Source organism: Quercus robur, chromosome 11 (genome assembly GCF_932294415.1).
Source record: "Quercus robur chromosome 11, dhQueRobu3.1, whole genome shotgun sequence".
Lineage (NCBI taxonomy): Eukaryota > Viridiplantae > Streptophyta > Magnoliopsida > Fagales > Fagaceae > Quercus > Quercus robur.
The window spans coordinates 11246632-11260155 of record NC_065544.1 but is presented as its reverse complement, the minus strand read 5'-3'; the positions used below and the strand labels follow the sequence as shown (position 1 = coordinate 11260155).

General features: G+C 38.9%; 2 protein-coding genes across 2 annotated transcripts; one reads left to right on the top strand and one right to left on the bottom strand.

The window, feature by feature from the left end:
• Positions 1 to 421: 421 nt before the first annotated feature.
• LOC126704704 (uncharacterized) lies at positions 422 to 3503 on the bottom strand. Its single transcript, XM_050403729.1, has 4 exons — positions 1962 to 3503; positions 1701 to 1895; positions 1541 to 1640; positions 422 to 903 (listed from the first exon to the last, which is right to left on the bottom strand). The coding sequence occupies exons 1-4, from the start codon at positions 3501 to 3503 to the stop codon at positions 422 to 424; spliced, it is 2319 nt and encodes a 772-aa protein (XP_050259686.1).
• A 629-nt stretch (positions 3504 to 4132) lies between these two features.
• Positions 4133 to 6616, top strand: LOC126704703 (probable disease resistance protein RF9). Its single transcript, XM_050403728.1, has one exon. It carries the CDS (start codon positions 4133 to 4135, stop codon positions 6614 to 6616), a length of 2484 nt encoding a protein of 827 aa, XP_050259685.1.
• The last annotated feature ends 6908 nt before the right edge of the window (positions 6617 to 13524 follow it).

The window sequence follows — 13524 nt, the reverse complement described above, 5'->3', positions numbered from 1 at the left end:
GGGGCAAACTCATATATACTTCTTCATCTAAGTCTCCATGCAAAAAGGCATTGTTAATGTCTAGTTGATGAAGAGGCCAACCTTTGGCTGAAGCAAGTGCAAGAAGAACTCTGACAGATACAGTTTTTGCAACTGGAGAAAATGTTTCCAGAAAATCTAAACCTTCTCTTTGGGTATAACCTTTGGCCACAAGTCTGGCCTTGTATCTCTCAACACTACCATCTGAGTTGAACTTCACCCTGTACACCCATTTACAGCCAATGGGGGTCTTTCCAGTAGGTAGAGGAGTAAGAATCCAAGTCCCAGTCTTCTCCAAAGCCTGAATTTCCTTATCCATTGCCTCTCTCCAAACAGGAATTTGAACGGCTTGGGGGAAAGTAGTAGGTTCTAGATGACAGGCATTGACAGTCATGAGATAAGACTAATAGGAAGGATTCATGTGTGAATAACTGAGAAAATCAACCATATCATATGGGCAACTTGAAGCAGGAACTTTTGCAGCTGAAGTGCAACCCGGATCAACAACTATTGCAGCTGAATTGCAAGCATACTCTTGCAGGTAGGCAGGTGTTTTATGGACCCTGGTGGATTTTCTGGTGTGTGGAAGTACAGTAACAGGTATAGGAACAGTAGGTGAAATAGAAGTAATTTCTAAAGAATTTGAATTAGACAAAACAGTGTCATGGGGAATGGATGTAGAGCTGTCAGTATCATTGACAGATGGAGACAATATAATTGGAAGATTTGAAGTATGAGGTGGAAGACCAATGACATCTGAAGTATGAGATGGAATATGGACCTCTGAAATATTAATAGGAGTGACAAAAGAATCTAAATTGCTGTATGTAGGAGAATGAGAACCAACATTAGTTGTAACAAAAGGATCATTGAAATTAGTATTGCCTTGAACATAAGGAAAATGATTTTCATGAAAAACAACATCTCTAGATGTAAACACAGTTTTGGTAGACAAATCCAAAACTCTATAGCCTTTAACCCCAAAAAGGATAGCCCAAAAAAATGCATTTTTTAGCTCTTGGATCAAACTTGGTCCTAGTATGAGAGAGAGTGGAAGCATAACAAAGACAGCCAAAGGACCTTAAATGAGAATAAGTGGGGGAATGACCAAATAAAACTTCATAAGGAGTTTTATGGTTTAAAACAAAGGAAGGGAGTCTGTTTATCAAGTAAACAGCAGTTAAGATGCAATAACCCCAAAGGTGTAAAGGTACATTGGATTGGAATTTAAGAGCTCTTGCAACATTTAAGATGTGTTGATGTTTTCTCTCCACAACAACATTTTGTTGTGGAGTTTCAACACAACTTAATTGATGTAAGATGCCTCTTTTAGTAAAGAAATCTTTAAGGAAAAACTCAGTACCATTGTCTGATCTAATGCATTTCACTTTCCTTGCAAATTGTGTTTCAACCATTGTACAAAATTGGTCTAAATAAGATGCAGTTTGGGATTTATGCTTCAATAGATATACCCATGTACATCTTGAACAATCATCTACAATGGTTAGAAAAAATCTACAACCATGAATGGTGGGAACAGAGAAAGGTCCCCATATATCACAAGGAAGTAAATCAAAACATTCATTGGAAATAGTTGTACTGATATTGAAGGGTAATCTCTTCTGTTTAGCAAGTGGACAAATGTCACAATGAAAATTTGCATTAGAATTGATACAATGTACATTGTTCTTATTCAACAAAGCCAATTTGGCATCTGATATGTGTCCTAATCTAGCATGCCATATGTGTGGCAGAACCTTATTAGCAGAAACAGACAAAGAAACAGAATTTGAAGTTGATGTTGATTCTCCCTTTAACAACAAATAGAGACCATTGATCTCCTTACCCAGACCAATCGTGCTCCAATGAGCTAGGTCCTGAATAAAGCATAGATTGCAAAAAAATATGAGACAACAGAGAATGGATTTTGCCAATTGACTGACAGAAATCAGATTAAAATTGAAGGAAGGAACACAAAGCACATTAGAAAGAATAATATTTTCTGAGACTTTAACTGTTCCTATGTGAGTCACTAAGGCAGATTCACCATTTGGAAGATTCACAAATGTGTTTAGAGTGGCAGTGATAGAGGTAAAAACAGTAATAGAATGAACCATGTGGTCTGTAGCTCCTGTGTCTATGACCCAATCAGAATTCCTAAAGGCATCTCTATTGACATTTTTAGCAGAAAATATAGAGTGTGACAGATTAGGACTAAAAAGAAAATTTGAGGAAGTACCTGACATGAGGTTAGAACAAGGATTGGCTGAGGAATTAACTTGTGATTGTGAAGAAAACACATCAAAAGTGCCACCAGAATGTCCTTCCACACCAGCCATACTTGAAGAAGCCCTCACATTAGCTACATGGTGTGATCCATCACCTCCAGAAGTAGATCCTGAACCAGAATTGAGAAAAGCCAATAACTGCTCACATTGTGCCTTGGAAATAGGACACAAATTGCTTCCTGATGTGAAATTATCAGTTCCATTGCTCAAATGTGAAGAGACCTGATTTGCACTAGCATTATTTTTCCCTTTTGGCTTGTATCCTGGCGGGTAACCATGAAGTTTATAACACTTTTCAACAGTATGCCCAGACATGTTACAATGTGTGCAAAATGGCCTTTCTTTCTTCCCATTACCTTTGTTCCAAGAAGAATAACCTCCTGAATTGTTCTTTGAATTAGCATACATTGCTATTACATCTCCCTGTGATGAGCTTGATCCTTCATGACCAAGATTTTTATGTGATTCTTCTTGTAGAACCAAAGAGTAAATCTTGTTCATTGAAGGAAACGGATCATATGTGAGAATTTGACTACGAAGAGTCTCATAGTTCTCATTAAGCCCCATTAAAAACCTCATCACATATGCCTTGTTGTGTGAAGTACTTAGCAGCTTCATAGCACCACACGAACATTGTGGAAGTGGCTCAAAATTGAGCAATTGATCCCAAAGTCTCTTGAATTTAGTGTAATATTCAGAAACTGACATCTGATTTTGGCAGAGGTGTGAAATCTGCTTCTGTAAATTGTAGATTTTAGGACCATTCCCTTGTGAAAACTGGTTCTGCAACTCAATCCACATCTCCCTCGTAGTCTCACAGTACATAATACTGCTTGATACATCCACATGCATCGAATTGATCATCCAAGATGATACCATAGTATTGCAGCTCTCCCAATCTTCATACAGAGGTGAATCCAAATCTGGTTTGATGATCTTGCCATTGACAAAACCAATCTTCTTCTTGGCTGCAAGAGCAAGAATCATCGCCCTAGACCATGATTGGTAATTCCTCATTCCAAGCAATGATTGCGTAACCAAGATACTGCCTGGATTTTCACTCGAGCTAAGAAAATAGGGATTGGGAGGAATGGAATTAGGGTTAGGAAGAGTAGAATTAGGAGGATCGTTATTGGAATTCAAGGCAAACTGTGATGGTTGAGGATCAAAGGGATTATTGGATTCAGAGGACGCCATTGTTGTGCTTCACCGAAGCTCTGATACCATATAAAGAATTTGGGAACTCTCTCTCTCTAAATAGAATGAATGAGCTTTATTGATTGAATATGAGAATACAACTTAATCTGTACACTGTAGCTATCTATATATACAATCTGTGGAAGTAAAGGAAAGTAACTAATTCCGTAAAAAGAGGAAAAATGGTTACAACAGTCCCACTTGTGCAAGCTGTATTTCTGCTTACGTCATCCTTCTATCCACGTGTCATCCTCCTATCCACGTGGCAAGGCTCCTTCATGCATGTGAATAAAGTGTTCATGATAAGGGACCGATTCAATTACTTCTAACAATTCTAGACTAATCCAATCTCTCTGTATTTCAGTTCCTTGAATGCTGCCCTGTTCTCTGCCCTGTTCTTCATCTCTGGTCTTGTATCTATTAATAGCTTGAGTGCATTCTTCCTTGCTTTTAACACGAAGAAATATGTTTTACAACTTTGGCAAGGGAAGTTTATGACAGACTAGATATTCAGCTGCATTTCAGGTCTCGAGCCTGGCTCAAAGTTTCTAGAGATCCGGATTATAAGGATCTCTTGCTCGCTTTGCTAAAACGGCTTCCAAGTTGTGTAATGAATGACTTAAAAGCATATGAGTGAGGAAGAACTGTGTGCTATGCTTTTCCAGTTTTTAATGGAGGACAGGTTTCTTATAGTCTTGGATGATGTCCAAACTGTTGATGTTTGGCTCAAGCTTGTCCGTCCATTTGCTGATGCCGCGAATGGGAGTAGGGTCATTCTCACTACTACTAACATAGATGTAGCAAAGCAAGCTGATCCATGGAGTTCTCCGCCTGAACCAAGTCCATTAATTGAGCAGGAGCCGGATGCAATTGTTGTTGGACGTAAAGATGAGGTAAAGAAGCTTGTATCTCGACTGATCAATCACAATGATGATAGCCTCCGTGTGATTTCACTGGTCGGTGATGAAGCAGTTGTCGATGAAGCAGTTGGCAAGACTGCTTTGGCAAGGAATGTTTACGACAGACTAGATATTCGACATCGTTTCCCATGGCGAGCCTGGCTCCATGTTTCCAGAGACCTGGAATATAAGGATCTTTTGCTCATCATACTTAAACAGCTTCCAACAAGCGAATTGAAGGACTTAGATCTTATGGGAGAGGAAGAATTGTCTGATATGCTTTTCAAGTGTTTAATGGAGCACAGGTTTCTACTTGTCTTGGATGATGTTCAAGTAGAATCTGTTTTCAAGCTTTTCCGTTGTTTTGGAGATGCTGAGAATGGAAGTAGGGTTATTCTTACTACTCGCGACTTCAATATAGCAAAGAGAGCTGATCCGTGGAGTTCTTCACTCAAATTAAGGCCATTAACTAAGAAGAGTTGGTCATTGTTCATGAAGAAGGTAGGCAGACCAGAATATAGTAAAGAACTAAACAACCTCAGGGGAGATATTCTGAGAATATGTGACGGTTTGCCAGTAGCAATCGCTCTGCTGGGAGGGGTTTTGTCAGCTTTAGATTATAAGGAGTGGTCAAGGGTGATTGGGCTTGCTAAACAACGAATAGGAAGTCCACCCCGTCTTGCAAATATCGTTGATTTTGGCTATGATCAACTTCCATATGTTGTAAAGCCCTGTTTCCTTTATTTGGCTCTCTTTCCTAAAGCCTATGAAATCCCCATACGGAGGCTGTTGAAGTTGTGGCTTGCCGAGGGATTTGTTCAATCCATACCTGGTGGGAGAATCCCTGAAGATGAGGCCAAAATATATTTGGAAGAGCTAGTGTATAGAAACATGATTGAAATGGCAAAATGGAAATCAGATGGAAGCCCCAAAACGTGTCGAATGCCAACTTATCTCTATGATGATTTCTTGCCAAAGGCTAATGATATAGGATTTCTTCATGTCCACCATTGCAAGTCAGAATGTAAATCACCTGAGTCTTATATTCCTAGGCTTGCAGATAAATTTCGGGTGGAGTCTTCTACTTCGAAATCTCACATTCGACAGCTACGTTCCTATGTTTCTTTCAACTCCGAGAAACGAGATAAATCCAACAGTGGAATTGGTAAGTTTCTTAAAACAATGATCAAGAGAAGAGGTTTTGTCCTGCTGAAGGTGCTTGATCTAGAGGGTGTCTACGAACCTTTGCTACCTAAGAAACTGGGTAAGTTGCAGAATTTAAGGTACCTAGGCTTACGATGGACTGGCCTTGACACATGTCCAGAGTCTGTTGGGGATCTACCATGTTTGGAGACTCTAGATTTGAAATACACAAATATAACCACTTTGCCAAGTTCCATTTGGAAGGCAAAGAAGCTTCGACATCTCTATATGAATGAGATGTTCATTCAGAAGCCACCAAAAGAGCCTTTAATTAACCTTCTGACATTAATGGAGCTCCATTTTGGTGCTAATGGCCCCTATAAATATAAACTGGACAAGTTCACTAGCCTTAGGAGATTGGGGCTGACATGCCATTCAAAATCAGCGGAGAAAACAGCCGAGTGTATCTCAAAACTTACTAACCTTCAAACCTTAAAGTTGAAATCAAGAGATCCATTTGGTCAACCTGTAGAGCTCGCGTTGGCGCCTATGAAGGAACATCGGACTCTCTCAAACTTACATTTGTTTGGAGAGATATCGAAAGAGGATCACATAAGTAACGTTCCAGGAAACCTCAGAACTCTTACACTGTCGATGTCAGGACTAGAAGAAGATCCAATGCCGATGCTAGGGAAGCTGCTGCCTCAGCTGAACACCCTCAGGCTTTTTGCTCGCTCTTATGTAGGGTCGAAAATGACTTGTCATTCTACCCACTTTCCTAAGCTTCGTGTCTTGAAAATGTGGAATCTAGAGCGACTGGAGCAGTGGGAGGTGGAGCAAGGTGCAATGCCCCAACTTGTAGAGTTGGAAATTAGATGTTGCGAAAAACTTAATAAGTCAGTTAAATTAGAGAAGCTGGATTCCTTGAAGTTGAAGGAGTTGATTTTAACAAACAAGCCGCAGGATTTTGTAGAAGATATTAGAACAAGGATGGGCAGAGGAATATTACTCACGAACAAGTGGGAATTTTCTACTTCACATGTAAGTTTTCTCCGCCTTTATTCTCTCTAGTCTGTATTTTTTGTTGGGTATTTGATTAATTATAATCTATAATGCATATAATAATAATCTATATAAACTCAAAGCTATATGACTTTTGGTTGATTTTTTAATATTTTGCCACCAAAGAATTTAAGATCTTACAATTTTACACATTATTATTCTAATATAAATTTTTTAATTGAATTTAAATTCCATTCTATTTTTAAACCATCCATTATAATCTTCACATATCATATTTTATTTTAATGTTAGAATATATAATTTAATATACAAGCATAATCATGATAAATACTTAATAATAATTATCATGGTGGAATTGTGTTAATAATGTTTATATTTTAAACAAATTGTTCAATGTCTATTATTATGTATGTTTAATGTTAATGGGTGTCTTTATGACAATTATTAATAAATAATTTTAAGAAAATTTTGACACAAACTTTACAAAAGAAATATAAAATTATATAAAAATAATTAATTATTTTATAATTTTCTCATAAATTGTTTCCAAAAATATTTCATATACCAATATTGTTAGGAATCTGTTAACTTTTCTTTATTATCCACCTAGAGGTAATGGCGTATTGTTCTTTCCGGAAAAGAATCATAAGGCAAAATGATCCAGGTGTTCAACTAGGTATGAATACCTTCTAACTCATATTCACTTTTATTAACGAATACTTATAAATATAATCTTACATTTTTTTTTTTTTTTACTACAATTTTCTTGGAACAGTCATATGAATGTGAAACTTTTTAGTGGTAATTAGCTTCATTTGTTTTGAAATATTTTCAAGCATAAACTTTTTTAGAAGTAAAAAATTTCACATGTAAAATATTTCAAGTAATATATTTTTAAGTGTTTAGTATAAAAAGTAAAATAATTCAAATCAAGGGAGTCAATACTGTACTGGAGGCTGTACTGGTTTGGCCAGCGGTACGGTATATTTTGGATACCGATCAATACCGGTGTACCGTTTCAGGTTTACCGCTATTTTTTATATTTATAAATATATATATATATATATATATATATATTTATATATGTATGCATGTGTGTGTGTGTGTGTATTATAATAAATATAAAAGTTTACCATAAAACATTTCCTCAACTCAGAACTAATTATTCATGGTTTTAGACTTTAGCATCAATTAAAAGAAAAAAAAAAACACAATATAAAAAATAGAAAGCTTAAAAGTTACCATTGCATATTAAGAAAACAAATAATACTAATAAATTAATGCAAATAAGTTATCATTCTGCCTTAATAAAAATTCAAAAATTACAAAAGTTAAAAAAAAAAAAAACTTTTTTCTGTACTAGCTGGTATTGCCCGAAATTGGCCAGTACATGGCCGGTACGGCCGGTATTTTTTCCGGTACGAAACACGGTGGTTATATGTACCAGTTTGCTTACTGGTACGGTATATACCAGCTGTACTAGCCGATACGGTACGGAATTGACTTCCTTGGTTCAAACAAACAACCAAAACTGATGGCTTAACCACCGGAGCTACTAGTGCATGAGGTCCGATGACTGAACTACTAGAACCGATAGCAAAAATGGTGGCTCAGACTACTAGATTGTCAATAATGGTGTCTTTGATAACCAAATCGTCAGCACTAGTAGCCAAATTGCAACTTTGATAATTGGACCTCCAACATTGATCTCCATAATGACGTCTTCAGTGATCAGACCATCGGCATCAGTCTTCGGAATGATGGCTTCAACTATCGAACCATCAGAGCAGCAGCTTTGGCCATCAGACCCTAACACCAGTTGTCACAACAACGACTCCAGACACCAAACCGATGACCTAGCCATTAAATGATTTTATGGTCAACGGAAAATATTTTACAAATTTGAACACATTTTACTTTCAAACAAACACTTGTAAATGACAAAACATTTTCCTAGAAAAATATTTTACTTCAAAACGGAGAAAAAACATATACACTTCTTTCTAATATAATGGTGTCATATGAAATACATTGCGGTAACTTTCCGTTGAGAATAAATCAATCTTATCCTGCATTATCAACTCTAGGATTGAATATTTAGTGTGCTCCCAAGACATTATATACATACTAACCTGTTATTACCTAACCACCTATTTGTATGATTCATAGAACATTGGAACCATTCATGATTATTGCTCGTTGATCTTTGTGAGAGGTTTGTAATAAATTAATACTTAATATCTAAAAATATATATTTTATTGTGATAAATCAAATTAGTTTATATAAATATATATTCTTTTGGCAAAATATATGATCATACTCTTCAAGACATTTGAGATGTATTTACAAATTTGGACATTTGGATGACGGTAGGCATACATGATACAACAATAGTCATGAATTTCAATTTTGTTATATTGTGCCTTTAATTTATATAACAAAATTTAATACAAAGATAAGCCTATATTTATTTTTACTATGCCAAAAATGATTAATGATTTTTTTTATAGAAAGAAATGATTAATGAAATTGATATTACAGTACAAACTACAAAGTGAGAGTAAGTCTTTCCTTCTAATAATTATGATATCATGTTTATATTAATTTTATTTTTGGAGCTATCTCAGAATTTTTTTTATATTATTAAAGAGAGAGAGAGAGAGAGAGAGAGAGAGAGAGAGCTCATAAGTAAATTGATGTTTTTATCGCAGGACTAAAGCATATGGAGGTTGGATTCCAGCGCTGGAGTACACTTGTACATGGTGGAGTCACTGGAGTGCAAGAACACGACCTTCATTCAAACCTTTAACGTGCTATTGCTGACGACTGGTTGTTAATTAAAATGCGTTTCTTGAGACTCTCAAGGTGACCTGGATTTTCCTGAGATTGTTTCTGCAATTACTAGAGTGAGTCGACCGTAGTTAGCACTGTTGGACTTGGAATGGAAGATCACAATGATTTCATGAGTTTTCTTTTGATTTTCTTGTCAAAAATGAAATTTTTTCTGAGGGGACACCAAGTATACTGAAATTTCTTGCAATATTTGAGTCGAATATTTTCCACTCTCTAATAAAGAGATGTTTGGTGGAATAAGCTTTGAATGGTTATGGTATACTGTGAATTTTATATTTTTCCCGCTAAATATAGTGTGATTGCATTGACAATTACTGTGATTGCATTGACAAATGAACCATATGATTGAATTTTATTATCTTCTTTGTTGTATTGGCCAATACAATTATGTTGTTGAATACAAAATTTAAGATACAATACCTAATGATGGAACACAAATCCGTCAGTGTATGAGCAGATGGAATCACTCGTGGAATGTGATGGTTTGCTCGACGAGGGACACCGGTGTGGCGCCTGCCACAAAGTCTCCGATGCCAAAGTTAGGATCACAATTAAACACAATAAAGGAGTCAAAGATAGTTTTAGAATATTTTTGCATATCTCTTCTTCTGTTGGTTGTGTGAAAGTTTTATACCTGAGGCCTTAAGGGCTAGCCGTTGAGGCTGTTAATGCTTTCTTTAGTAACGCACCTGGTCAGTAATGAGACTTTTAAGAGGCCCTCCAACGGTCTTCTTGGTCGATTTGGTAACTGCTCGGATCATTGATTGATCGCATTGAATAACTCTCTGCCTTCGTCAGTGATGATGGCTTCCTTCGTTGTTTCTGATTACCTCGTCCTGGATGATTCTCCCGTCAGTAATGTTATCTTCGTGAGCGGGATGTAGAGTCGTCATTCCCGTCAGTTGCCCCCCAGGTTCTGGGGTCGTCAGTGACCTGTCATGACGATCACAGAAGATGAAAAGTCTTTCTTGTGACTCTTGGGGTTCTGTTCCGCCTTTAATGCTTAGTGGCGGCGCTACACGCAATCATGGCCACGTGGCGCTTGATGGTCTGTGGAATTAATGGCATGACCCTTGGGTTTCCCGCTGGTTTTTCAATCGTTTTTGGCCCACATTTAAAACTTCTCCTTTTCAACTTTTCGTTTACTTCTTAGAGAGCAAAAGCAAACCAATTTTTTAGTGATACTTTGAATATTTTGAGACTTCCTTTCTTCCCCGATTTGCCTTGCGCTGCGCTTCTGCCGTTCCGCCATTGGAGGTATGTTCTTCTTTCCTTTTTCTTTCTTCTTTTTCTTCTTTTACTGTAGCATAATTTCTGATTTGCTATTCCCTTTTCGCTTCTATTCTGGTGTTGGCTTTTGTTTTTCTTTTGGGGTTTCAGTTTCGTACCTTGTTTTCCTTTCGATTTCTGTATTTTCCATGGTTGATAGCTTAGAGGTTAGGACAGCTTGCCCGTCGATCTCCTTCCTTTTTGCGCGTCTAGGGGGGTCTTTGGGTACTTACCCTTTTTTAGAAAATTTTGTGTACGAAGGCAATAGTCTGAGCGTCGTTTTGAGTGAATTGTTGCCTTTGCTCCGTCAATCGTTAAATTGGTTTGAGGGTTTAGGAGGGAGAGGATTAATGTCTGAGGTTAGGTCTAGTGACCTCGAGACTGGGCTATCGTCCAGTGGTGGCCCGGCTGAAGGAGATACAGCCGTCTCTAGTTCTCGAGAGGTTAGGGCTTTTTATGCCCTTAGGGAGATTTGTGGTCTGGATGACGAGACCGTGAATAGATTTAAGGATAGGTTTCAATTTCCGTCTAGGGTTCGTGTTCGTCGTCCTAGGGAAGAAGATAGGGCTTGTCACTTCTTTCCAGGCGAAATATGCTTTTACGAGTCAGCCTTCACCTGTGGGCTTAGGTTCCCCGTCCACCCGTTCCTGATGGAACTTTTAGATCATTTTGGTATAGCCCCTGGACAGCTCATGCCAAACTCGTGGAGGATCGTCATCAACTGTATGCAAATATGGTTGGCCTCCAACGGGGATATGATCAGGATAGGTGAGCTCACCTACCTGTATCATTTGAAAGAGTCTAAAGAGTGGGGGTATTATGAATTAGTCCCTTGGGAGAGAAAGATTAGGATCGTCAAGGGATTGCCCTCGTCATTCAGGTATTGGAAGTCGCGCTTTTTCTTTGTGTCTGGGGACGACTTCGAGACCCAATCTAGCAGTGATTGGGGTGATATCCCGAGGTTGCTCCGTTGGTGGGGAACCCCGACCTTAGGTGCGTCAGTATTTCTCCCCGTTGTTTCAATCTTGCCAATTTTGAAGTTCTGGTCTTGTTGACTTCTTTGTTTCTTCGTTTGGTATAGTTAAGAGACGACCTGGGCTGAAGAGACGATATAAGGAACGCATAGAGACCGCCATCGGGTACGCTGAGACGATTGAGAGCTGGGACGAACTGGTTGACCCCAGGTCTCTTGCATTTTACAACCTTGGTCCTGACCCCTCTCCTTTCGTTCTTCGTCAGCTTGGCATTGAAGGCAAAAAGAGTAAGTTTCAACTTCGTCAATGCTGATTCTTCTTATGTGTACTTAAGCAAATTTTTGACACACTTTCTTCCTGCAGAGATGACGACAAAATTCAACAAGGACATGTATGCAAAGATGAGGTCAAAGAAGGACGAACCCCTGTCCAATCTGGGAAAGAAGACTGTGCGAGTCACCGGGAAGGGTCCTGCCTCCATCCCGCTCAGCATCGTTCCTTCCATAGCCTCTGAGACGACGAGGACTGCCTCCCCGACCGTTTCAATAGAAGAGATTCCTACTCCCGGCTCCAAAAGGCCGCGTGTGTCTGGCAAAGGGAAGGAGAAGACGGGTACTCGTTCATCCACAATATGGGATGACGAGTCTCTGGCCGTAGAAAGAGCTCATGAGGTCGTTACTTCATCGGACTTGAAGGCTCTTTCTGACCTATCCTTAAACGATGTGGCTTCTCGTCATGTCCACAAACTTGTCCAGGTGTGGGGTTCTTTTCTCTTTATCATCATTTTTTTTTTTATAGACGACCTCATAATTCCCTCCAGGTGTTGGGAGAGAGTCTCCATATCACTGCTGAGTACCTCACTCAAGAGGCCAAGGTGGCGTCTTTGGCAACCCGGATGGAGGCTTTGGAGAAGGAGAACTCTGACCTGAGGACGAACCTGATCACTTCCATGGACGAGGCAACGACGTTGAAGGAGAAGGTCAAGGTGTTGGAGGACGACCTCAGAGTTGAATGCGGGTTGACTCTCGAGAAGGATGAGCAGCTTCTGGCGGCCAAGGAGAAACTGGTGACCATCGCTGCTCGATCTGTGGAGGCTTTCCAGACCACTGACGAGTACAACACCGTGCTCTTCAGTTGGTATTTTAAAGGTTTTGAGCTTCTCCGGAGGTACATGATCAAGCATCCTTCTGGAGTCAACCTGGAGAGCCTGGATTTGGAGGAAGTGGACAAGGAGATGGCTCTGGAGGAGGCGGCTTCGTCTTCTGCTCCTGGTGATGATGCTCCCGATGATGCCCCCGAGCCTGTTGCTGACGTGCCGGCCAGTGAAGGCACAGCTGATGCTTGACTCTTCATACTTAGAAAACATTTTTTGTTTTGTTGTGGGTGCCCGTCTTGTTTTGGGCCTTTCTTTATGTAAATTTAATTTCAAAACAATTTACTTTATTTTGAAAACAATGATATTGGCCCAGTGTTTATGGGCTGGAATGAAGCGTACTTACTTTCCTTCTTGATGTTCTGGCTGATTCACATCCGTCCGTACTTTTTGTGCTTTGTTAATTAGTTGTTGATTTAATGCACTGTGCTCTTTCGTGAACTGACTTCTGCCATTTGACTTACGTCCGTCCAGGCGGACTCTTGTCACTTGGTCTTTTAACCTCATTATTATGGTCGTCAGTAACTCACATCCGTCAAGGCAGAATCTTGTTACTATCTTTTAACCATAGTATTATGGCCGTTGGTAACTTACATCCGTCAAGGCGGAATCTTGTTACTTAGTCTTTTAACCATAGTATTGTGGTCGTCGGTAACTTACATCCGTCAATGCGGAATCTTGTTACTTAGTCTTTTAACCATAGTAT

Bases quoted from the DNA above. Each gene is read 5' to 3' on its own strand.
- LOC126704703 (XM_050403728.1), top strand. From the start codon at position 4,133: ATGAGTGAGGAAGAACTGTGTGCTATGCTTTTCCAGTTTTTAATGGAG.
- LOC126704704 (XM_050403729.1), bottom strand. From the start codon at position 3,503: ATGGCGTCCTCTGAATCCAATAATCCCTTTGATCCTCAACCATCACAG. The intron at 1,896-1,961 runs GTCAGTCAATTG...TGCTTTATTCAG, and splicing joins TCAATTTTAATCTGATTTCT to GACCTAGCTCATTGGAGCAC. The intron at 1,641-1,700 runs GTACATTGTATC...CTTGCTAAACAG, and splicing joins CTTTGTTGAATAAGAACAAT to AAGAGATTACCCTTCAATAT.